This window comes from Lissotriton helveticus, chromosome 1_1, assembly GCF_964261635.1.
Source record: "Lissotriton helveticus chromosome 1_1, aLisHel1.1, whole genome shotgun sequence".
Classification (NCBI taxonomy): domain Eukaryota; kingdom Metazoa; phylum Chordata; class Amphibia; order Caudata; family Salamandridae; genus Lissotriton; species Lissotriton helveticus.
Genome location: NC_136057.1, coordinates 417,035,343 through 417,062,000, shown reverse-complemented (window position 1 = coordinate 417,062,000; position 26,658 = coordinate 417,035,343). Strand labels below are relative to the sequence as shown.

Here is a 26,658-nt window from a genome sequence, read left to right as displayed (position 1 = left end):
GAGGGCATTGGAGGTTACAGCTCAAGGTCACTTCACTTTTGAGCGTACTACAATGGGTTAAACTCCATGGGGTTGTTCTACTCCTCAGTGGTCCAAAAGTGTAAAGCGGGTTATTTTTCATGGATTAAAACCAGATTTACAGAACTCTAATTTCCTCTCCAAACACTTTGTAGTTGGACGAAAGACACTCAAGTTTGGTTCACTTGCAGATTTACTATGTCCTGCTCCTAGCTTTCTCAAAGTTTTGTAATGAAATGTAATCTCTATGGGAGAGTTGTAGTCTTTAATACATAATTGCTAGCCAGGCCGCTAGAAAACATGTAAAACTGTCCATTATTAGGTTTTTGGCTATACGGGTGGAGCTATTGGTGATGGTACTTGGAAGACTCCTCATTGGAGGTGTTGAAATGAACGAATTTGAATTTGTAAACCTAGTCTACAATCTGCTTTAATGCACTACTGATCTGGATCCTGTGATGTTATGGTAATATCTCTGAATATAAGCATCCCTGTTGTATTAAATACTTGATATTTCTGTAAGTAATGGATATTTAAAAAGGTTCCTTTTTCTTGCCTCCTCCTACTACTATTGGAAAAAGCAGTGTTTTCTCCCTTGGACATTTGTAGGACGTTCAGTGATTAACTGTTGTGATTCCAGGTCTTTAAAGTGAATGCACCCTTACCACCACGAAAAGATTTTGATCTAAAAGATGAGTCGCCTTATCCTGTGAGCTACAACCAATCTTACACCACCGCCAGCACCCAGACCGGGCCTCAGAGTGTCCTGCAGCCTGCTCAGATTGTAGACCAAGCCTCCTTCGTGCAGGAGTCTCTATCAGGTGAGAGAGGTATACATTTTATTTTCAAATTATATTGGGTCACTGGAATTGCAGGATTCTGTGGTGTGGCGGTTTCCCAATTCAGGATTTGTTGCATTTGCTGCATAATCCTTGATGTGCTGCGTAATTTACTGATTTTAAGAAAGGATATGTTCAGACCTGCAGTTCTTTCAAGAGTGCACCCCCAGTTTAAAATGTTACCAAAATGTTGCTCCACTGTAAGGCCTCCGGTCTTCAATTGTAAAACACCTCCTAGTCAGACATCTACATACCATGGTGCAGGGTCTCCAACCTTGTCTACAGTATGAGCTGCTTCTGTCCAGTGATATGCATCCCGACCTGCTTAACCGTGTTCAGATCGGACTAGATTACATTGGTGGCCACCATATGAATCAATATGAGTATTAGCAGTGAGCACCACGGTTCATCAGGCATGGCTGCCAGAAGTAATGTAAAAAAAGGCTTTGTCAATGTGAATCCCTGTGCGAAGGTAATGCATAACAACCAGAGCTGCTATGCCCCAAACACCAAGGTAATGTTAGTCCTAAATCCCTCCAACTCTGCATGACTTATCATTCAAATAACAGCTTCAAATTTATTTTGGCAATTTGCTAATCTTTCTCCAAACATCAGCATCTGAGTTATGAAAATACACACATTTTCTTTTTGAATACACACGTTTCAATTCGGGTATGCATTTATTAATTCAACCAAGTAAAAGCTTCTAACTAGGCAGTGCTGCACACACAAGAGCTACCTTTAGGCAGCTAGAGAGCTACCAGTAGTTCACAAGCTACTTGTTGGAGAAACCTGCATTGGTGTGTTCAGTACGGTTCCGCAGGCCTTTCTCCTATTGAAAAGATGTGCTGCAAGAGGAGCTGCAGTGCAGCACTGGGTGAATTTGCCTCTGAAGATAGATTTTAAACCTAACTGGTATGCCCAGAATAGGCCACACCTTCACTTATGAAGTATGTGCTTGTACGCTTGGTAGCCGATGGGTGGAACATTATGAGCGGGCCGTGTTAATGTGTGTCCTGTGCTGTACAAGAGGAAATCATTAACTGTTGACTTGTTACCTTTTGAATCAATCTACTGTATTTGTTTACTTTTTCATAACCCAATGTGTTTTGTAGCATTGGAATCCTTTAAGATGGGTATAATTTACTTGTATGTTCAGTTCATTGCCCCATAGCTACCGAATCTGTAAATGTAATTACTTGAAAGAAGTGTTCATTTTCTGGAATCCGTTACATTGGAATGCTCTCATGTCAATGGTTAATATCTCCCACTTGACATTACAGGTCGGACTGCCATTGCACTGCTGCGACCGCCAGGGATCAGATCCCTGGCAGTCGTGTCGCGGTTTTGAGGCCAATATATGCCTGGCGGTACTGCCACGGTCCCTCCAAGCATATTAGGAGTTTCCTCTCTGCCACGGTTTTCATGAGTTATTACTCCATGAAAACTGTGATGGAAAGTAAACACAAGAGGCTCTATGGGTCCCCCTATTACCTCGGGCCATGGGTGCATTCATGGGGGCCCATGTTGGACCCCTCTGTGTACATGCACCCCAGTACATATACGGCATGGACTGCACCAGTCTATGCTGTGCTATTACTGCCTTTGACGTTTCCATTGTGGTGCCTATTTTATAGGCACTACAGTGGGACCGCCAAAGAACCGCCTGCCAGTGAATGTAAAAGTCGTAATCTGGCAGGTGGTGCACACACTGGTTTGGCGGTGTGTGAGTAGGGCAGCAGCATGGCAGTCTTGCTCCCACACCGGCAAATTCATAATCTGGTCCTTAGCAGTGTTTTGTCGCCATCTACATCTAATGTGCTAGGTTGCCCAGCGCTTACAGGAAAGGTGATTATTAAATCAACTACCTATGCATTTATAATTCCCTCAATAGCATCTTAATCATTGCATTCTTTTTACGTTTATCACAAAAGTCTTCCTTTTGGCACTCTGTTCAGGGAACCATGCTATTTTACAGCTCAGATGGAAGTTCAGAAACCTCCTTAGTACAAAGCCTACATTTTGCATGTATCAGTTTTCCTTAAGCCTCCTTGCAGAGTTGTCCAACATTTTTTTTAGGCTTGCTTCTCCTAAATCATGGTCCATAGAGTACGTAATTCACTTGAACCCGGAAATGAAATGTGCTGGTGTAGAACAGATGTCCATCTGCACAGTGTTTCAGAGATGCTGACGCCAGACCTAGCCAGCCACTGGTTTCTGCTCGATAGCGTGAGGTGTGGAATTAATTGAAAATTGATGTATATATTGTCTGTACCTTAACAATGCCATCTTCCTTCATTACACCCTCTCCACACTCCACTCCTGTGCGCAGTGGTTTTAACTTAACATTTCACCAGGGTGATGGGAGAGGAGACGAGCAGAGGGCAGTGCTGCACTCCTGCACACATAGTTTCCCTGTCAGCTCTAAGCACGAGCTTACCACCTTGAGAGGGGAGGGAATGAGGAGTGGAGGGGCTCCAGGCTGGTTTTACTCAAAGGTTGGTGGCAATTAGCCCTTCAAATATTAAAACGGTTATCCAGGCAAGTTGAATTATTTGATTATCGTGTACACCTGGTAATTGCAGTTTCCATGATGGTTTCAACTGGCCTCCTCAGGAAAAGTGAACTAGGACGTAATATTTCTCATGAGGAGAAACAGTGAAAATCTGGTACGCTGCAAGCTGAGGGGATAGGGACATTTTTATTGTTGGTCTTACGGGTGACACAGGCTGGTAATAGCCTGATAGATGAGCCTGCATGTGTGTGCCTGACCCTTGGCATGGTGCATCTCTGGCCTGGTAGTGACCTTGCCCCATTAAAAGCCTTACCGATCTAGCATTTGTCACTAATGACCTTGCATGTAGGGGCTAATTATGATAATCGGGCCCAAGCCTTGGGCGTATGTTGGATTGTTTGATATACTTTGGTCCTCGGGGGCATTATGGAAAAGGCTTGACTGAATGCTATCCCTGGCATAATGGTGACGATTGTTGTCCTATTGGGTTAATTCGTTTTATGAGATTATCACTGGCATAATGCCCCAGTACTTTACATATTGTTGGCACTTTGATATTTCTGTGGCCTTACATGCTATACATTTCCGCCGTTATGACAGTCGAGTGTTCATGTCATGTGGTGGTGAGACAGGACACAAGTTAGTATGACTATTTGTGTGCTAGAAATTTTAGTACATTGCGAGTGACACTGATGTTTAGAAACCAAATTTATATTTCCTAAAAATAAAGTTGGGCATTGCTGGGATAAAGATGACGGTCTTGCCGAAGAGCTTGTATTTGTTGCAGACTCCGACTCTAGTACCTCCTCCCAAAGCTATGCGGACTCTGCAGCTGGCCCTGAATACATTCATCTGGAGTAACAAAGCGTGCCTCTCCGTAGCACAGCTTTCTCGCCCCAAGAGCGAAGGTGAGGTGAAGCTACCGTTGGTCCATGGACATCTCCAGGCTGCCCACCTTCGATTTGTACTGCAATGGAATCGCACCCTCTGAGACGCACTGGACCTTCATGGACCAGGCGGTAGCTGGAGCGAATGTCTGGCAGGAGATCTGGCTTCCTAGTCTATCGCGAGCGTGGGTTCTTTACTTCTCCCCAGTCACTGTGACAATGAAGGTGTGGGACGCAGTGGCGCTCACGAGAGATGGTTGATAACCCTGATTTCCCCCTGGGATGTAGGTCTGAGGTTTCTCAGCGTTGGCGCAAAGCGGGCTGTAAGCCCTTGGACCACCTATTTGACCTTGATTGCATCATTCCGTTCGATAGTGTCAGGACCTCGGCCTTGCCCATACAGAGGAGTTCTGTTACCTACAGCACTGGACTACCTCCGGGGTATACTTACCACATGTTTATTGCAAACGTACCCCTTTCTAGAAATGGATAGCGAACAAGCAAGACGATAAGCATCTTATAGCGGAACTCTGTACTCCTTGCACCAAACCAGAAAGGAAATCGCTTGAGAGGCCAAATCCGCTGGGAGGCGGTATTGGGGCGGGCTCTTGCGTATAAGGACTGGGACAACATCCATTACAGAGCTCATCATATGGCCTACAATACTGCTGGAGCAGAGTTTGCATATAAGATAGCATCTTATTGGTACCGCACGCCTGCTCGTATCCATCACTGGGAAAAGAACCATACAGAGGAATGCTGGTGAGGCTGCTGCCTGATGGGCCCCCTTGCACATCTTCTGTCCAAGACTGGAGAGATTCTCTGGGCAGTTGCTCAAAGATATTGGCACGGCATTCAAGACTGAGATTCCTCGCTTCCCGGCCTACACTCTCCTAGGACTCTCAAACCCAATAACTTTCCCGTGAAAGGCTGATGGCATTAGCGCTACTCGCATCACGTCAAGCGATCCTGGGGCACTGCCACAGTCCCGAAATATACGACATGGCTTCATAAACTTTGGGAGACCCTAGCTATGGAACGCCTTTCTCTGGTGCAAGACCAGAAAGGCGAGAAATCAATCAATCAATCATTGCATTTATATAGCGCGCTACTCACCCGGAGGGTCTCAAGGCGCATCGGGAGGGGGGGGGGGTCCGCTACTGCTCGAACAGCCAGGTCTTGAGCTGCTTCCTGAAGGCGAGGTGGTCTTGGGTCAGGCGGAGGTGGGTCGGGAGGGAGTTCCAAGTCTTGGCGGCCAGGTGGGAGAAGGATCTTCCTCCCGTGGTGGCTCTTCTTATGCGGGGGACGGCGGCGAGGGCTTGGCTGGTCGAACGGAGGTGGCGTGTGGGAGTGTAGAAGTTGAGGCGGCTGTTGAGGTAGCTTGGGCCTTGGTCGTGTAGGGCTTTGTGTGCGTGGGTGAGGAGGCGGAAGGTGATTCTCTTGTTGACGGGGAGCCAGTGCAGGTCTCTCAGATGTCCGGAGATGTGGCTGCGTCGGGGATGTCGAGGATGAGTCTGGCTGAGGCGTTCTGGATTCGCTGGAGTCTCTTCTGGAGCTTGGCGGTGGTTCCGGCGATGAGGGCGTTGCCGTAGTCCAGGCGGCTGGTGACGAGGGCCTGGGTGACCGTCTTCCTGGTGTCGGTGGGGATCCACCGGAAGATCTTTCGTAGCATGCGCAGGATATTGAAGCAAGACGAGGAGACTGCGTTGACTTGTCTGGTCATGGAGAGGGAGGAGTCCAGGATGAAGCCCAGGTTGCGTGCGTGGTCTGTTGGTTTGGGTGCGGTGCCCAGGGCGGGGGGCTACCAGGAGTCGTCCCAAGCGGAGGGTGAGGGGCCCAGGATGAGGACTTCCGTCTTGTCTGCGTTCAGTTTCAGGCGGCTGGTCGTCATCCACTCGGCTACTTCTTTCATCCCTTCGTGCAGGTTGGTTCTGGCGGAGGCCGGGTCGTTGGTCAGGGAGAGGATCAGCTGTGTCGTCGGCGTAGGAGATGATGTTGAGGTTGTGTTGGCGTGCGATGGCCGCGAGGGGGCTCATGTAGACATTGAAGAGGGTGGGGCTGAGCGACGAGCCCTGAGGGACGCCGCAGATGACTTCGGAGGCTTCTGATCTGAACGGTGGTAGGCGGACTCTCTGGGTTCTTCCGGCGAGGAAGGAGACGATCCACTCCAGTGCCTTCTCCTGGATTCCGACGTTGCTGAGTCGTTGCACTAGGGTGTGGTGGCAGACGGTGTCGAATGCCGCGGAGAGGTCCAGGAGGATGAGGGCCGCTGTTTCTCCATTGTCGAGCAGGGCCCGGATGTCATCGGGGGCAGCGATGAGGGCGGTCTCGGTGCTGTGGTTGGCCCTGAAGCCCGACTGTGACGGGTCGAGGGATCCGTTCGTCACGAGGAAGGCGGCCAGCTGCTTGTTGACTGTCTTCTCGATGACTTTGGCAGGAAACGGGAGGAGCGAGATGGGGCGGTAGTTCTTGAGTTCGGTGGGGTCCGCTGTTGGTTTCTTTAGTAGGGAGCTGAGTTCGGCATGCTTCCAGCTCTCGGGGAAGGTGGCGAAGGAGGTGTTGATGTCTTTCAGGTGTGGTGCGATGACAGCGTCGGCCTTGTTGAAGACGTGGTGAGGGCAGGGGTCGGTGGGAGAGCCGGAGTGGATGGAGTTCATTGTCCGGATGGTGTCATCGGTGCTGATCGGGGTCCAGGCGCGGAGGGTGGTGGTGGGGGGCGGTGGTTCCGTTGTGGCGTGCGTTGGTTGAGGGCTGAAGCTGTTGTGTATGTCCGCGATCTTGTTGTGGAAGTAGGAGGCGAGGGAGTTGCAGAGGTCTTGCGAAGGGGTGACGTCGTTGTTTGCGGCGTTGGGGTTGGAGAGCTCTTTGACGATGTTGAAGAGTTCCTTGCTGTTTTGTGCGTTGTCCAGTCGTTCCTTGAATGCTGTTTTCTTGGTGGTGCGAATCAGTTGATGGTGCTTTCGGGTGGCGTGCATGAGGGCGGTCCTGTTGTCTGGTGTTGGGTCTCTTCTCCAGGCTTTCTCAAGGTCTCTGCAGTTCTTCTTGGAGCTCTTGAGTTCGTCGGTGAACCATGGGGCTTTCTTGCTGCCGGGTCTGCTGGGCTGGGTCCTTAGAGGGGCGAGGTCGTCTGCGCAGTTGCTGATCCACTTCGTGAGGTTGTCGGCGGCTTGGCTGGGGTTCGCAGAGCTGGCGGGAGGGTGCTGGTTCAGGGATGTGGTGAGCTGGTCGGCCGTGATCTTGTTTCAGCTTCTTCGTGCAACCTGTTGTTGGTGGTGGTGGATCGGGATCCTACTGAAGCTGAAATGGACGCAGCTGTGGTCCGTCCAGTGGAGTCCGGTGGCGTGGCTGAAGGCGATGTCTTTGCTGGATGAGAAGACTGCGTCGAGTGTGTGTCCGGCGAGGTGGGTGGGGGTGGTCACCAGTTGCTTGAGTCCGAGGTTGGCGAGGTTGTCAAGCAGGGTGGTGGTGTTGCGGTCGTTGTTGTTCTCCAGGTGGAAGTTGAGGTCCCCGAGGAGGATGTAGTCGGCGGAGGGGAGGGCGTGCGAGCTGATGAAGTCGGCGATGTCTTCGCTGAATTGAGTGCGTGGTCCCGGAGGTCGGTAGATCAGGGTGCCTCTGAGGGTGGTCTTGGGGTCGGTGTGGATCTGGAAGTGCAGGTGTTCGGCGGTTGTCAGGGTGTCGTCGGTGTTGGTCGTGATGCGGATGGTGTTCCTGTGGATGATGGCGATGCCTCCTCCTGTCTGGTTGGCGCGGTCTCTCCGGGTGATCTTGTAGCCCTCTGGGATGGCGATGGCGATGTCGGGCGCTGAGGAGGCGTTCATCCAGGTTTCCGTGAGGAAGGCGACGTCTGGGGATGTGATGTCGAGGAGGTTCCAGAGTTGAACGGTGTGCCTGTGGACGGATCGGGTGTTGAGCAGGATGCACTTCAGGTGGTTGCTGTTGGTGTTCGGCTTGGTGGGTGCTGGTGCAGTGCAGGTCCGGGTGCAGGTGAACTTGCAGGAGCGGCAGCTGAAGGGTCCGTGGGTGCGTCTCGGGGTGGCTCGGTAGCATCCCGGGATTCGGCCGGTGTTGAGTGCGATGAGGGTGGCGGCATCATACGTCCGGCGGGTGGGCTGGGGTCCGCGGGAGCCAGGGGTTCGGGCGCTGGGCGCGGTCCAGGCGCGGACGGGCGCAGACGGGCTTACCTTTGGCGCACCTTCGGCGCGCCTGCTGCGCGTCAACGCTGCGCGTCTGCCTCTCTGCCATATGTGGAGAGTGATTACAAAAAGGGGGTGGTGATGGACAGAGTATCTGAGTTAATCAGAACACTCCTACCCAGTCAACAGATCAGGGCTTGATCCATCACCGTTTTTTAGCTCACTGCACCATCCCAGTTCAGAACCTGGCTATATGCAAATTAGTCTGTCCCTGGCCCAGTGCATCATGGGAACAGGGCAGACCAAACTACCAAGCCAATTCTTCACTGGAAAGGAAACAAGCTTCCGGGGACCGGTTTCTGGCATTACAGCCGTCTTCGGCCCGGCTTGCTTGAATCCTGATGGTGCAATGAGCAAGGGACTCATGTCTGAGCATACCCTTCCACACTCATGGTGGCCAAAATAATTACAAAAAGGGGGTGGTGATGGACAGAATATGTGGAGAGTGGGGGGGACGGAGCGAGGGAGGGTCAGCTGGGAGGCAGGAGCGGGGTGGCGAATGGGGAGGGTGAGCAAGGGAAGGGGGTGGGGCCGCAGGGGGGCAGCGGCGGGGAGGTGGCGGGAAACGCGGCAGGGGCTGGGCGTCCAATGAGGGGGAACAGTGGCCGAGGGAAACACAGGGGGCTAGAGAAAAACGGCGAAATAGCGCTGCACATAACAGGGGAGAGCAAGCAGGTACAAGGAGGCAAAGCAGGTTACAAGAGCCAAAAAAGCGTTACAAGAGTTACAAGAGCCAAAAAAGCGGCGAAGCAGGGGAGAGCAAGCTGGTAACAGGAGGCACAGGATCACCGCAATCCAAGAGGTTCCGGCGGTCAGGGGCACAGCTGAGAGCAGAGGCGGCACTTGGGAACGGGCTCACTCACGGGGAGTGTGCACGGTGGGGTGACCAGCCCAGGGGGACAGAGGTCACTGCGCCTCGCTGGCCACACAGTCTATTTATGGTCTCGTGGGAGGGAGGGTCAGCTGGGAGGCGGGAGCGGGGTGGCGAATGGGGAGGGCGAGCGAGGGAAGGGGGCGGGCCGCAGGGGGGCAGCGGCGGGGAGGTGGCGGGAAACGCGGCAGGGGCTGGGCGTCCAATGAGGGGGAACAGCGGCCGAGGGAAACACAGGGGTCTAGAGAAAAACTGCGAAATAGCGCTGCACACAACAGGGCAGAGCAAGCAGGTACAAGGAGGCAAAGCAGGTTACAAGAGCCAAAAAAGCGGCGAAGCAGGGGAGAGCAAGCTGGTAACAGGAGGCACAGGATCACCGCAATCCAAGAGGTTCCGGCGGTCGGAGGCACAGCTGAGAGCAGAGGCGGCACTTGGGAACGGGCTCACTCACGGGGAGTGTGCACGGTGGGGTGACCAGCCCAGGGGGACAGATGCTGAAATATGGGCTGCGTTCATATATCGTACCTTTTGGATTCCTGATCCGGAGGGGCGGTTGGGAATGCGGTCTGGGAGGTTGAGGCCTGGATCACCAGGCTCTCAGGGGTGGGGTGAACGGACAGGAAACTGGGGTCGCCCGGAGCCGGGCGGTGGAGTCTGGCCACGTTCTGATCTACAGGGAGGCCTGTAGAGGGCTTGTACCAGGTGCCCAATAGAACTTCAGTGAGGGCTTCGTTGAACAGCAGGAGAGGCTCCGAGGAGCTTGCCTGCGGTTTGAGCACCTCTGTGAGGAGCTTAGTCCTCACGGCCGCGACTGGGAGCTCGAGCCAAGGCCTTGGCTGCCCTAGTCAACACCACACTGTAAGCAGCCCCCTCCTCCATAGCCACGGTAGGAGGGGAGACAAATCCAGTGTCTGGAAAAGTGTCCAACTCTTTGTTGGTTACGTGGGCGCGAAGAAGGGGGAAGCGGTGCACAAGAGGACCATCTCCCGGTGGATCATCTTGTGTATCCAGGCATGCTACTCCTTGGCTAAAAAGGAGCCCCCTGTTGGATTGCGGGCTCACTCTACCCGTGCCACGGCGACTACAACTGCCCTGGGCCGGGGAGTGCCCTTACAAGACATCTGTCAGGCAGCTACGTGGGCATCGCTGCACACGTTTGCAAGACACTACTGCCTGGACAGCCAAGTCCGGAGGGATGGCTTCTTTGGCCGTTCCGTCCTCCAGGACTTTCTGGTGTGATTATTGGTTCGCAGACCCACCACCGGGGTTGGTATTGCTGGGGTATCTATTCTAAGGTAAGGAATCTAATACTAACGTGTCTCTTTCAGATGCACAAGTTACTACTTGTGTAACGATATATCTGTAAGAGACATTAGTATTAGATTCCTTACCGACCCACCCATCCTCCCCGTTCTGCGAACCGATACCTAGGTTTAGGGTTTACCCCTTTCAGGGCCCTAGTTTCAATGGCACCAGTGTTGGTTTTTTTACATGGCTCTGCGTTTCTGGCGCGGAAAAGCTGTGTCTAAGAACTGACGTCAGCACGCGGAGGCGGCATCTAAGTACTCCGACGACATCATCACGGCGCGCACGACGACGGACGCGGAGCCGCAGACGACGCCTACCGACGCGCAAGGGTACTGCTACGCAAAAGTTTCCGGATCCAGTCTGACGCCTGGGGATATTCTAAGGTAAGGAATCTAATACTAACTAATGTCTCTTACAGATATATCGTTGCACAAGTAGTAACTTGTGCGTCAGGAATTAGGACAGGCGGGCAAGTGCTTGATGAGAGATGCCAAGACTCCGGAGTCTGTCCAGTAGCAGAGTAGGAGAAATCGCATCAAATGCTGCTGACAGATCCAAGAGCATTAGCACTACCCCCTGTCCTTCATCCACCATGCGCCTGATGTAGTCAGTGGCTAATATTAAAGCACTTTCTGTTACATGATACCTCCTAAATCCCAACTGCGAATCATAAAGCCATGATTGATGTTCTGCAGTTTCCATGAGCTGCTTATTAGGATGCAGCTCTAGGATTTTTGCTGGAGCAGTAAGCAAGGAAATGGGAAAGTAGTTTTTGCAGTCCCTAGGATCAAGATGAGGTTTTTTCAAAAGAGGTCTGATGATAGCCTGTTTCCAAGTATGGGGATAGATTCTGGATAGAATAATATTCATTAATTTACAGAGGGGTTCTACTATGGTGTCAGCAGCCATATGGAGGATTGCGGGTGGACACGCCCCCAACGGAGAGCCTGAGTGCGTTCTCATAAGATATTGTACAAGAAGAGGTGGCGTGAGATCCGCATTTTGAGAGGCCTCTATGCTCTAAGTACTTAAATTATTAGGTAGCACCAAGTTTCAGGCCTGATACTATTCCCCCAGTTTTTAAATATTTGTGTGCTCACGCTTGATTTGCAATCTCAGACGTTGACCATCAAATAAATATTGTTAATGTGACTCCTTATTTCTCATCTTTCTTTCACAGTGTATAACAAGTAAATCTTGCATTGCATAACATCCCGGTCTGAAATCTGGGCCAATAGTAATAAATACATTTGCAGTTCAAGTACAGTGGTTCCCCACCTCACCAAGGGTGCCAAGAAATGTGGCGCGCAATGGTTACTATCGCTGGCTTAGTGTGGGCAGGGGGCGGGGGAGGTCGGTACAGGCATGCCCATGCGCCTAACATCTGAAAGGCATACATCAGCAAACAGGTGTTTGGGGAGTGGTGTTGGGGGAGAGTCACCAGACATCCATCTTCCGATCTGTCCGCCATACTTCCAAGGTCACTATCATAAAAACTAGATAGATAGTACTCTTCAAAAAAGGAGGAGGTGGAAGCCACCCAATTACAGTAGAGCACCTCCAAATCTAGTGTCACTTGTGGGGGGGAGGGCGGCATCTGTAACCCCAGGTGACCCCGTGGGGTGTGATCATTCACCCCTGCTACTCTGTCCTCTCCCAATCAGTCCTCCACTATCACACCCTACACCTCTAATTATTTCTGCATGTTAATCTGTGTACCTTCTTGAGTCTACATTCTTCTTCCACCACCCCTTCCAATTGGCCAGCCCTCCATTTATCCTGCGTTGTTGGCCTCGAACATGCCTAATGAATGGCCATATGGTGTCGGCAAGCACTAGGCCCAGCCGAGCAAACCTGTAACCCATCTTGCTACCCTCTTTGGGAGCGGCAAAAGACCCAGTAGACGGTGCTTGATCGTCAATTCAGCCCTGACTTCTGTTGTCGGGTTCACGGAGTGCTGCCAGGGCCGGCGCTAGGCATGGGCAGCGTGGGCAGCTGCCCAGGGCCTCGCACTCCGCTCACCAGCATGGAGCCACGCACTGGTGATGCGTGTCCTGTCGGTTCCCTGGCGATCCATTTCAAAGAAAGGTGTCACCTTTCTGTCCCCCCCTCCCCGGGCCTCTCGGGGATGGTATCTGGATACATAAGGGAGGGAGACGCTCCCTTCAATTGAAAGGAGACCCATTCACAGACACTGTGGGAGGTCCATTGTCCATCATTTTGGCGCCCCCATAGTTTTAACTTTTAGCTCACAAGCAATTCTCACACCTATCGGACTGAAGGTGTGAGAAATGCTTGTGGGCTCAAAGTTAAAACTGTGGGGGGCGACAAAATGCTGGACAATGGGCCTCCCACAGTGTCTGTGAATGGTCTCCTTTCAAGGGGCCACTTATCTACATTAGAGGGGCCTCGCACATTCCTTTTTAGCCCAGGGCCTCGCAAATCCTAGAACCGGCCCTGCGTGCAGCAACCCCGCCCAGAAGGCCCACAGCTAAAGGCATAATTTGACTGATTAACTTTACTATTCTTATATTGACTCTCTATTATTCCTAATTGAAAGTGTTCTTGAAGTAATTAGATTATATTGATCAAATTAACATTTTACCGCAATTAATGAGGATTATTTTGTTGCACTCATTCATATGCTTTATTTCAACACTACTGCGCTAAGCTGTGTTCACAAGATGATTATTACATTATTGTTGTCCACGTGATTGGGATATAATTCTGTAGTGGCTGGACTCCTGGAAGGGTGCCTTTTTTACCCGGAATGTCCTTTAACAGTATCAGTTTTTCCTGCACAATCTCTGGCATCTGCACAATGGATCTAGTGTTGACGTCTGAAAGCGTTGCATGTATGATTCTATCATTAGGTTTGTTCGGGGCATATTTACAAGGGCTTTATTTCCGCTTTTTTGGCTTAAAAAGCCAAAAAAGCGGCGATAAAGCCCTATTTGCAAGAGGGTGCTAACATGCATAATCGCATGTTGGCACCCTTTTTCCCAACGCCTTCCTTTGCATCTCTAATGAGATGCAAAGTGGGCGTCAGTGGGCGTACCCAGGGTGGACTAACTTGCAAATATCGCTGATGTTCACTTCGATATTTACAAGGCAGCCCACAGGATTTTAGCTCACCCTGCTCTCACACGAGCACACTTCTCATCCTGCACTCATGTGACACTTCACTTACCTGTCCCACATCACTACTCAATCTATAGCTCACTCAAAACAAGGCCATCACTAACCATGCACTAATTCGTCCCACTCTGCACTTACAGCCGAAACCAATTTCATATGGTCACCTCACTCAACCTGTAGTCACTCCTTTTACCCTACTCTCACACTGTTGCATTGCTCTCCATGCAGTCACATGGGCACCCTTGTCAACCACACAGTGCAGAAGGTTAAAGTACCTGGTACACAGAAGATGTACCATTCACATCACAGAACTGAGTGTGAGTAAACTATGAGTATTTTGTCAGACAGGTGCTATAGAGAGATGAGGTGTATTGTTGGTGAGTGGTAGTGAGGGAATTCATGGAGAAGGTGGAAAGACTGTTGCACCGTGTGTGACCAGTGCTAGGGCCAACCCTGGCTGGGAGTGTTAAACCCCCCCGAAGTTCGGGTCTAGTGGATCCCCTGCTTCTGCCTATTATTTAAATTTGTTGTGTACTACTGTTACCAAAAGGTGTCCTGGGGCTAATAACCATCTGCCTGCAATGTGAGAGAGGGATCCGGGGTTGGGAGAGGAGTGAAGAGAGGGATAGAAGGAAGGGGTGAGAGGAAAGGGGCATGGGTAAACTGCTTAACTCTGCACAAGACCGCCAGGGTTTGAAGGGACCCTTGCTGCTTCCGACCATGGCCAGGTGAGCTTCTAATGTGGCAGCGCGTATTCCTGCGGAGTGGGAGGCTCTTCACCAAGGTTGACTAGGCATCTTTCTGATGTTAATTGCTGTATTTTAGTTATAAACTGGTACTGATGGGGTGAAATCTTTCCTCAGTGTTACTGTGTTAAAAAAAAAATCAAAATAAAGCAATGCTATCCCAAAATACGCAGCATCAGAGAACATTATTTAAATTTTCTACTCACATAATTTAGTCAAGGCTGTCGCATAATTTGGTCCTCACCTGCCTCATAATTCCAGTAGCCCTGCCTAGAGGTTTAGAATTTTTTGTCAGGAGGGGGTCCTTACGCCTGTAAATGTTGACTGGGGGGGTCTCGGCATCCAAACGTTTGAAGACCTCTGGGTTCGATTTTGTCAAACAGCGGTTTTCATCAAAAACTAACAACTGCTAAAATCTTTACTTACCTATGCTTAACATAGGGGGTGGATTATGCAAATACGACCACAGGGTCGTATCAGCAAAGTTATTGCCGTTTTGCAGGGAACTTTGCTGGAAAACCAGCGATGTTCCCTGCAAAACGGTGATAACCTCGCGATCTCTGGGATTTTTATCGCCCTGGAGAAATGCGTTGTTAATAATGCTCTACCAGGGTGATAAATTACAGAGATAGCCTGCGATAACAAGTTTATCGCGAAGCACAGCTAGCGATAATTATCGCTGGCCGTTGATGATATGCCACTAAGTGTTCTGCATCTTCACAAGATTCAAAATTGGGATCAGATCTAAGACCCCGATCTAATTTTTTTGTTTCCAGACTTTCAGGGTGTTCTGTGAAGGCAGAACTTTTAATAGTGCCATTAGTTACCTCCATTCGCGTCCCTGAAAACAGGACCCTTTTAATTACTGAACAGCTGGACGGATGGGTGCTGGATGATTGATGTTATGTGATGTTTGATGTGATATGTTTTTCTTGTTGTTAAGAGCGATTCAGATTGTTTTTCCTCAAACAGCTCTATCTGGAGTTCGCCTCGGTTGGAGCCAGGGAATTATCCGTAGGAGACACTTCTGTCTTGGTTGAATTGTTTTTTGTCAAGCAGTCGCATTTCTCTAATCGATAGCGTGCTTAAAAAATGTAAAGTCACTTTGCTCCTGCATGACACTTATTACCTCAGTTTACCAGTCTGGTTCCAGGAACTCCTGCTCCTTTCTCAGGAAGCTACCACTTTCCTCATGTTTTTTTTACCAGTTTAGCAAGACACTGTTGATTTGTTACCTCCGCCACCCATCCATTGATAAACTTGAGTCTACTTCTTGGGAAAGTGGTCAAATGGACACATGGAAATGTCTAAAAAGTACTTCTAGCACGATCATGACTATGTACGAATTACCCAGATAATCAACGGGTAACACACTGCTACTGGGTGTTGGAGAGAAAACGAAATTATTTCAAAGCTTCCATTATTGGTGCCTTGGGCTTCATTGCCTATTTGGCTACTGCAGACATGACATTGTGTTGGACTCTTCTAAGCATGATTTGGTAACCACTATAGATGAAGATTTTGTCTCTTAAAGTTAGTTGGCAAGTTAATTTGATGGACTCTTATTTATGCTCCCAATTGATTCATGGGCCTAATGCTTCCCCAAGAAGACTCTTTTTTCCGTATTAGTCCTCTCCATACCAGAACATCTGAAAACCCATTTTACTTGTAAAGAGTACTGCCTTCAGTTGGGGCTTTGTTTTTTTTTTTTGTTTTTTAGAGCAGCCAGAATTATTATTACCAGATGTATAATCTCTTGCATTTGCAGTTGATGACGTTAGAGAGAAGCACTTTTGGGAGACTTTGCCCTTATTCCACCAGAACAAAAACGTATACCGGTTGCAGACTTCAAATGTGAGGCATCTTATATTTTTTCAGGCATTAGTCACAAGATACGTGTTGGCGAAAATGTGCTTGTTATTATAAATTGTGTGCAACCAGGTTTCTTCAACCCTGGTCTGTCTTCCTTGTTTTGATGACATTGTTTTTATGTGTATGAACTAGAACTACTTTTTAATCGTTTAATTGATGATTTTAGAAATTTTTGTACAAGATTTGGCACGTTTCTATCTTTTGTGTGAATGTTGGATATAAAAGATTTGAACTATGATAATTACGTGATATTTGACTTAACTAGTGTTGAGGTTGCTATGGAATGACGTGTGAGACCTTCAGAGTGGATGTTTGAGAGTTTGCTTGCAGATATAGGACTATGGTTTATTTCTCCCCAAAGAGATGTTCTCGACTTTAGTCACACAGCATACCCATCTAGGCTTTGGGTGTATCCAAAGCACTCTACCACTCATAGTAACATGTGATTGCGCACTGACAGTGAGGGACAGATGAGACCCTAGTAAAGACACAGGCTTTTTACTAGTTTGCCTAGAATTTCTGACGACTGCCCATCTTTGTGTAAACCCTGCTGAAACTCTAACCACTGAACTTTTTTATTAATAAGTATTTTGATGCATATGTCAAGATACTGATATCTGAATGGTGCGTTTTGTAAGGATATGTCATGAAGCCCAACATAGTGGATTCCCCTCCAGCATAAGGCTATTCTGTTTTCCTTGTGGATGGAGTATTGTATTTTAATTGCATTTATATAGCGCATACTAACCCTGACGAGGCGGCGAAGCACTTTTTTGGGGCGATTAGCACGCTACTCCGGGACCCATAGAGGATTAGTGTTGGATTAGTAAAGTGAAATATACAAGTACATTTTAATTGGTGGATAGGTTAGTCAGATATTTGGTCTCTAAAGGATAGCAAAAGGATAGAAGAGGGAAAAAAAAAGTTTGTATTTGTATAGCGCTTGTTACCCCCCATGGGGTGTTGAATCACGCTCTCCGGAAACCCATAAAGGATTAGTGCTGAATTAGTATGGTGAAATATGAAAGTAATTTGAGTGGTGGATATTAGTCATTTGGAGTGAGAAGGATAGCGGAGGGATAAAAGGTTTACATTCATGTAGCACCTGTTATCCCTGATGGGTGTTGAGGCGCTTTTCTGACGAGTAGGACGCTACTCCGGAACCCATAAAGGATTAGTGTTGAAAATTAGTATAGTGAAGTATGAAGTAATTTGAGTGGTGGATGTGTTGTTCAGTTATTTGGATAGAGAAGGGTAGGTTGCAGGATAGAAGAGGAAAAAAGGTTTATATTTGATTTTGCAGCTGGAGAATTTTCCACATAATTATGAATTTGCCACATAATCCATCATTTTCTGCATAATTTGCACATTTTAACAACAAAAAGTAGTATTTATCCACAAACGCATCAAAAGTTACTAAAAATGTGTTGCTGCTTAGTGGGGAGAGCCCTTAGCAATGGTTGACTGGCCACCTATCAGTTGCTCTTTGCTGTATTTGGGGGTCACACTCACTTACGTGGTGAAACCTTTGCCCAATGTTAACATGGATACAAATGACAAAATAATGAAGGAACGTTATTACAAAATGTGCTGCATAACTTGCCTTTTCTTGGTGAATTTGCCTACTGGTCCTCCCTTGCTGCATAATGCCAGTGGCACTGTAGTAAACTCACAAGCTGTGCCAGTGGTCCATGCACTCTAACCTCCCCATCTGCAGGTGGCAGGGGTACGTACGGTGAAGTATGGTGTCTGTCATTGGCTTCCTTGAGGCCATAAATAGAATGCCATGGTACCTAAAGTCTCCAGTCACTAGACAGTATAATGTAATCAGTTAACAAAGAAATATAAAAAAATATTTTACGGCATAGCTGCAGTAGTCCTACAAATGCTAATTATGCTATGGTGTTTGTGAAGATTCAAAATCTGAAAGCAGCGATTTGCTGTTGTACGTGCCATCAAACTCACTGTCCTTTACACACATTGCATCCCGGTACCTGTAATCCAGCCTTTAATGTGCAAAAAGTAGTGTCTTGGAATCAAATGTTCCAGAATGCAAATGTTTCGATAAAACTGGTGGGGCGGGTTTGAAACGTGTGTACGTGATATTAGTATGTAGCAGGTGGGTAACGATACACCTTTATGCAATGTCGCGACGGGGGGGCAATAATGTCAAGTAACACCGCTGGATAGAAGTTTAGGCGTGCATGATGTACCTGTAATAATCTACGCGTTCTGCCCTGCCATCCCTTTAACTCCTCCAGCAGGTGAGGGGACGCTGTTACATGCTGACTGTGCATCGTGAGGAGGTCTAACTGAACTGGTCTACTGCCTGTGTTTTCGCCCGAGGATTGAGGACACCGTAACTGCCTGCACCTGGACTAGCGCTGGAGCGCTGTGCACGGGAAAGGCGAGGGCTCAACAGGGCTGCGAGCGTTAATACAGGGACTCCGTTTCCCAGAAGCCCCTGTATGACCCACTAACATCACCTGGTCCGCTCTCCCTGCCTGCCTGCCCCGCCCACTGACCACTCCCCCTTCCTTTATAGTAAGCAGAGCATACCGCTGCCCGGGAGCGTCCCGGGAGAAGCCCGGGACAAGGGTGGGCCGTCTGTGGCCGGGCTGGACCTACCCTCTGACATTTAGCTCAGAACCAATGGACACTGTCCCTCTCTTGTTACAGTGAGTTGTTATATTTTTGAGTCTTATACACTGTTATTTTATTAGCGATTCACATCGTGGGGGGGGCTTGGTGCTGTGGTGTATAGTGATTACGATTCTCTTGTTTATAGTTAGTTGTTTTAAAACATGTCTACGCACTCACTTAATCCCTTATCTAACTCCTTACCTTCTACGGTAGGGGCTGCAATCCTAGGGCCTTTAGATAGATACTTCTCCAGGGCTACCCGTGAGATTGATAGAGAAATTGCCCTAACTGAGAGACGAGCTGAGCGCTGCCTATCTGTTGAACTCCTTAAACTCCCTTTAGAGAAGCGGGCGTCCTTGGGCTTCTCGGCACCGGTCTTTTCCCCAGCACGTGCAATCGACTCTGTACCGAATGTCTGCCCACCTTTGGACAAGTCACTCGCAACTGTTCTGATGTTTAGCCCTGACAGGGTGGAGTGTACGTTAGACTCAGCTGCACAGACTGATGATGAAACTATGGCTGTGAAGTCTACTAATGCCCTATCCCCCACGCTTACCTTTAATAACACTCTTAGCGATGGGGAACCCCCTCCCTCACCAGTTTTATCATCCCATACAGTAGCCAGAACTGCTCACACCAAAAGGAAAAGGAATGCTAGTCCTCGTAAAGGTTGCCATCCCAAACCTTATAAGAAAAGCAGGAAACTCGGAACCAGGGTGGTAGTGACTCAAAAGTCTGTAGGGGCTGGTGTAGGCCGCTCTCAGGGTGACATGGGGGGTGTGCTCTCCGCTGTGTTACCAGCTAAACCAGATATTCCGACTATGGTTTCTGCCGAGCTCACACCTCCTGATCTCCCCTTGATTGTCCAGATAGAGAAAATGATAATCTCTACTGACTCTGGTCGTAGAGAGGGTCAAAAGGCTGGCGGAGCGGCTGGACAGCTTCGAGCAGGCGACTCTGGATAACTTTTTCTCTACCAAGTCCTTAATTAAATTACACTCTAGGATTGGGACCGTTGACTCAGGAGGGGAATATGCTGCTAGGGCGACCTCGGTTACCCCACAGAACCTATCTCATGCAAATGGAACGGTCAATGGGGTGTCAGCGGTTGAGGCCCTAGCTCTACCTGTTCTCACCGCCAAAGGGGGCGATCGGAACCCAGGGCTGGTTAAAAAGAACATAACCAAATGTCCAGAACCCTTCAAGGGCAACTAATACCCAGGTTGAGAAGCCCGTAGGCTCCGATGCCACTGGTAAAAATGGCCATGCCAATTTAAGAACTTCTGGAATTGGCAAAGGTTTTGAGCTAGCCCAATCAAGAAGAACTAGCTCTATTCCTCCCCTTATTACCCAGCCCAATGCACTACCCCCCAAGGAAGCCCCCAGAATACCACCCATGAATCTACCCCCAGCCTGTCATCCCTATGTTGCTATTCTTACCAATGTACCACCTTTGATGGCGGGACAGCCAGAATCCTTCCAGACGCTAAAAAACAAAACTATGCACTGGCTAAGGATAAATAGACCTCTGCCCAGAGAACTAGATGGGTTGATTCTGGGAGTTAGAAGGGTAGGGTGGGTGGGTCACGGGCAAAAGCGCTTTGAGGGAGACTGTGTGGTGGTTAATTTTAAGGATGTTAGGGTTGCCCCAATAATTTGCAACCAGAAGCTAGGGATTGGTGGTGCTGGCATTGGAGTAGTAGATTTGTCGGTCTTCTACCCAAGATCAGTTAGCAACCACTATGAGACTGCTTCGGATGGTAGAGGGAGACACAACTTTGCTCTCCCCGGGTATGACTCCCTCCCTATGCCCTACCAGCCGGCTCCTTGGTTGGGGCTATTCGGAGGGATGCCAGGATATTGATACGATATTATCCCGGGGTGGGTTCCCTGTCCTTGGGCTCGAGTCCTTGGACGGAGCCCTGTGACTTGGACACCATTAACAGTCTGCCACCCTCCCTAGCTGCACGTAGTCCCCAAGCCCAGGATGCCAAATTGAGTATTGAAAGTAGGCAAGGAGAAAGCTAATCTTGCACACTCCCTGAGGGGGAGCGGGTCCTCAACCGCGTATCTTACAGCGAGCCTCCTGTGGCGGATCCAGATTTAAGGATTCTCAGCTGGAACGTTGCGGGCATCACGAGGAAGCTGGCCGTACCGGAATGGAACACTCTTGTGGAGGGCTACTCTATTTGTATTTTCCAAGAGACCTGGAGTAGAGAGCCTTGCCACAAGGTAGGTTATTCATCCTTTTTCCGGCCAGCAGTACCATCTCCTTCTGGGAAGGGCCGCCCCTCAGGAGGTCTTCTTATATGGGTTGCCATTTCACTTGGTTGTCAAGTTACCGAGCAAGTGTCAAATTCACTCGATCTCTTGAGCGTATCACTCAGGGGCCCTAGGAGAGGGCTGACCCTAGATATTTTTAATATCTATGCTAGGGGTACAAAGGGAGACTCCCATAGTGGCAGAGTTGGAATCCTTGCTTGGGAGGGGCACTAACAATTCTCACGTCCTGGTCGCAGGGGATTTTAACTGCACGTTCGAGCCCCTTGGACTGGAAGACACTTTGGGGACTGCTGAAGAAGATACTAGGAGAGGCATACCTGTGTTAACCTTACCTCCCATTAGAAGGTGGTCTCAGGTGGCGTTCAAATCTATTCTTTAAACTTCGAATTCGGTCTTAGGACTGGAAGGTGGTGGTGCTGGGCGGGGGCAGTCTATATTTGGCTTTTATAGACCTAAAGACTGCCTTCGATCTGGTTTCCAGGGAGGAGCTATGGAAGGTTCTGCTAGATTTGGGGTTGCCCTTGTATATTCTTTCTCTTTTGGTAAAATTACATGCCGGCAATTTTGCGCAGGTTCGATGGGGTACTAAGGGTGAAAAAAACGATAGGATCCCCGTGGGAAGGGGCGTCCGCCAGGGATGCGTGTTAGCCCCCACCCTGTTTTCCCTTTATGTAAACGGCGTGGTTGATCATCTGCTAAAAAATCCCTCGGACGCTCCATCCCTGGCGGGTAAACGGATCCCAAGTCTGCTTTTCGCAGATGATACCCTTCTTATCTCAAAGTCCCCTATGGGTCTTCAGAGCCTTTTGAACAGCTTTCAGGAGTTTTCTGTTGAGGGGGTTGGTAATCAACACCGAAAAAACTAAGTTTTTGGTTGTGAATCCCCCGAAGAAGCTCGGTCGACCTCCAGCTCTGAATTCCGAGCCACTGGAGACGGTCTCCGAGTTTGATTATCTTGGTATTCGTCTTAATGATTCCCTTACTTGGAACCCGCACAACTAAAAAATGCTACTGGGACACAAGGGTGGGAGGCACCTTACTCAAGGAACAACGTTCCTCAACTAGTAAACCTATAGCCCCAGTTGTGGAAATATATAAAGCCAGAGGGGTCAGTGCAGCCCTATATGGGGCAGAGCTGTGGGGCACCTGCAACCTGGACGCACTAGCTAAATCGGAGAGCAAATTTTTGAAAGATCTGATGGCTCTCCCATGGTGCACACCAACAGTACCAGTGCTATTGGATCTAGGTTTCAGATCCATTAGGGACCAAGCGCAACTTCGCCCCCTGCTCCTCTGTGCAAGACTATGGCGGGCACCCGAACTAGCCTCCTACGCCGAGGCTCTATCAGAGGTTATGGCCTCGGCAGGCTGGTCCAGGATTAAATGGTTGAGGGATGTTAAACGGGTGCTGGTGGAGATAGGGTTACCAGACGCATGGGCATCGAGAACAGCCCCACCCAAAGCTACGATTAAAAAGTTGTACTGGAACTGGGTTTCCGCTAAATTACACTGATTCACGACATTGCAACTCTACTGTAGCTTTTGTGAGAATTAAAGATGTGGTGGCTTATGAACCCTATCTAGATACTATCTCTATCCCCCTTGATCGCACTTTGTATTTCAAGTTTCGAGTAGGGATTCTTCCAGTAGGTGAGGTAATCGCCCGCTGGAAACGGCCCTACCAATTTTCTCCGTTTTGTGCATCTTGTCCTACCCGGGTAGAGTCGGTAGCCCATATCTTTTTTGAATGTCCGGATTATTGTGCACCCAGGATCCGTTGGTTAAAGCCCCTATGTAGACTTTTAGGCACTCGTCAGCACATAGTGGCGATGCGTATTTTAATGTCTGACACATCCACCGTGGTTGTTTGTGCTGTGTCAAAATTTTTCAAATGGTCTTGGTTGATTCGTACAAAAAGGCTTTCCTTGTCAATTTAATTCGGTTTTAACTGTTTAATATCTCCCTCTGATTAAATAATGTGTCTGTTTTAGAATGTCATTGTTATTTATGCTGTATTTTGTATTTTACAAGCTTTTATGGTATTTTTATATCGAAATAAAGCCTATCAATCAATAATCTACGCGTTCTGCCCTGCCTTTAACTCCTCCAGCAGGTGAACCTGCTACAACGCTTGGTGGGCGTTGAGCACCAGTCCCTTGCACCTGATTTCGGAGTAGTGCTAGGCATAACAACCAATTCAGGAGGGAATGCCAGCCAGCCACCCACCCCTAAAGCCGTTCGCCGCTTGTTAATAACGTAACGTTTATCAAAGTTATATGTTAAAAATACCTTTTGCTAACTAGCCATTAAAGGATGTCTCCCTGCGACCACTCATAGCCTTCGTTCACCCATCGTCTACCATTCTCTTCCGTGGGCAGTGAAGCAGCGCTCCGGGCTGTCCGTCTTCCCAGCACTGTACTACAAACCCTATCCCAGGTTTACCGTTGATCTATTAATGATCCAATATATGTCAGGCTCGTAGCTGTGCTTGATAATTAAATTCTGACCTACACGGATTAGAACACCTAGTGCAGAGCTGGAAACTGACATGCCCATGATAGCCATTTAGTTAGGTGTCTGACTTGCTCGTGGTCCATTCCCTAATTTGGTAGTCTGGGCCCTCATCATTTGTAGAGCTCTGTCTGGACATCAAATAAAAGGGTCTCCACAAGCTTCGTGTGTTCCTTTGGTTTTGTGTAAATGCTGTCCCATTTCTACTAATATATTGAATTCCACTGGAGATGTTTTCTGCACATGCACGAAGGAAGTCTAATGGGAACTCTGAAGCCTCCAAACTGCTGCTCTAACCTGCCTTTAGGAGTCTGAAAAAGAGCACAACCCTCACTGAAATTTGACAAGATCCAGCTGACTTGGAAAGACCGCCAATTCCTGGCAGCTCACTTGGCCAGACCCAAACCGAAGAGGTCTGCTTTGCAAGAGGACTGAGGATCTGCCGGGCACATTCCAGGACTATGAAGGGGTAGCTTGTCTACCACCTTTTTCTTCAGTCTGTGAAAGATCCAAGAGTGTTCCCCTTTATCTGTAGATCTTACGTTAGTGTCTGTTGTCTGTTTTCCCTGATTATGAAACCGTTTGAACCATCTCGATAGGCTCCTTTCAGTTCCGAGCAGTGATGTGACTTTGAAGCCAGTTTAGAGCCTGGAACAATAACCGGTCGCCCTTCAGTTGGAACTGTCGATTCACTGATATCTGAAGCCAATTGGACATTTGACCTTTGTCTAAAGTAATAAAGTAATGTTCAAAAAATTAATAGTATGTATCGCATCGGGTTAAGTCTTAACAGAGGAGTACCGGGAAGCCCACAGTAAATGCCTCTACCAGCCTTTCATATTTCTCAGTACAACCACTGTCTGCTCATGGACAGAGAACGCCTGACACTGGTAAGCTCTAAAATGTTTATTAGGAGCAAGGCGTAAAAGTACTGGAATCCTCTTGAAACGAATTGTTTCTCACTCCTACGTGACCTGCTTACCTTTCAATGGCCCTTACTTGTCAGTTAATCTTTTGGTCAAGGCAGACTCAGTTTGAGGGTTGATGTTTCAGATTTCTTGCAATTTGAGTTCTCTATTCTCCTGCTGGCAGCTGAGTGGGTTGAGCAAGTGAAGTTTTATTTTGACGATAAGTGCTAGAGGCCACATTCTGTTCAGTGCTTTGAGCAGTAGGGTCAGCATAAACGGCGCCAGTTTGCAGCTCTTTTCTAGCGATCCCTACATGGAGGGCATCTTGCTCAGGGAAGGTGCTCATCTTTCATGGGCATTTCTTGTAGTTCGTGAGATTTGTTGTGGTTGTATGATTGCATTTCCATCTCGAGTGGTAATTATTCAAACTGATCAGCACAGAGGAGAAGTAACCGATGTGGTCCCAGGTTAAATTTGAATCTCCTACTAGCGCCCCAAACAAATCCAAACCTCTCCTTCGTAACCCAGGGCCCGGGTCGATTCGCTAAAATGAAGACACCTGCTTCCTGCCTCAAAATTAGATGCATGCTAGCAGCTCAATGTCTGCCCTGCTGAAACAGAACGCCATAAAGAGTGTGGATTGTGCACACTTTATTGTACTGCATTTTTAGTGTTGCTTGGGTCATTTACTGAACTCTTCTTGTTGTTCTCTGTTTTATGCCACTTTATACTTGCATGTTTCCATACATTCTTTCAAGGGAGTTACTTGAAGTTTAGTGCGTGGAATCATGAGGATTCCTTTACTGTGGATCAGGCATCTCCAATGGGTAGCTCGTGAGCTTGTGGTATCTCTCCAGCTGCCTGTAGGTAGCTCCTCCCTATGCAGCCTAGCCTACAAAATTATAAGCTGTTGCTTGTTTGAATTAATATATGTATCAGACCTAAAAAGCATGTATTTTTAGTGCAAATCTGCGTATTTTCAGAAGTCGAAAGCTGATGTTTGGAGAAAAATGGTTACATTTCCCAAGGCTGACATTGGAGTAATAAATTATGCAGCATAGGGCAACTGTATTACCAATGCTATTACTTTGGTGCAAAGGGAAGTGCAGCTATTGCTGATATATATTGCCCACATAGAGAAATTCCAAATTGACAATGCCTTTTTAGGTCTCGGCCTGCGAAAGACTGCGCACATGCGCAGTCGAGCTGGTGAGATTTAATGAGGTAGTGTTTTTCATTAGCGAGGTTAAGCCCCGCCCCTCTTTTCCATTGGCTGGTGTCACCGTTCATACTAAACGGTGGCCAGCCATTGGAGAGGAGGGGTCCTAGTGACGTTCTTCTTTCTCTTTAAGCCCTGTCCTTTTCAGACTGGGTTCCTTGACTTCCTTCTGCTGTAAAAGATTTGTTATCTTTATGGGCCCTGCCCCATAAAGATTAGAAACCTTTTACAGCAGAAGGAGGTTGGGGAAGAGAAAAGGCTACGTCAAACAACCGCTACGCGAGCGCTTGTTCTGGTTTGCTTCCCCCACCCCACTTCGACCACTCTGTAAATGGACTACGAAACTTAAATAATCTGACAGTCTTCTGCAGATCAGTCTTCAAATAAACTTATCTGTCTTGCTAAAAGTCTCTTGGCACTCAGACAGTTGGACCTGCAGACAGATATGACAGACAGCTTCTGGGAGGCATTGTAAACGCACGAAACTGCAGAAATATTACCAAGCCGTCCAATAACCTGCCTCTCCCATGATGTCACCCGCCCAGCATGCGTCTGTCTATGTGCGCGAGGAAGGAGAAAACCCCACCCGGTGCCCGCAGAGGAGGCTTGCGTGTCGCTCCTGCTTCCTGGGGCAGCCGGGCCGCCTGCTCGCCCTCTGTTCCTGCGCCGAGGCTGCCCCCAGGAGTGGGGCTCCCTGCCGCCTC

The 26,658-nt window shown here is 48.7% G+C and overlaps 1 protein-coding gene and 1 long non-coding RNA gene across 6 annotated transcripts in view; one reads left to right on the top strand and one right to left on the bottom strand.

Moving 5' to 3' along the window:
• The window catches only part of CAPRIN2 (caprin family member 2), an 857,580-nt gene that overhangs the window by 548,507 nt on the left and 282,415 nt on the right, over positions 1-26,658 (top strand). For 4 of the 5 annotated variants that reach the window (XM_078673768.1, XM_078673766.1, XM_078673770.1 and 1 more), the window contains one exon: positions 659-848. In XM_078673768.1, coding sequence (XP_078529894.1) covers positions 659-848 — 190 coding nt within the window. The remainder of the gene's footprint in view (positions 1-658; positions 849-26,658) is intronic. The other variant, XM_078673767.1, reaches the window with a different exon arrangement.
• Positions 1-26,658, bottom strand: part of LOC144810284 (uncharacterized) — a 124,826-nt gene that overhangs the window by 24,932 nt on the left and 73,236 nt on the right. The window lies entirely within an intron of this gene.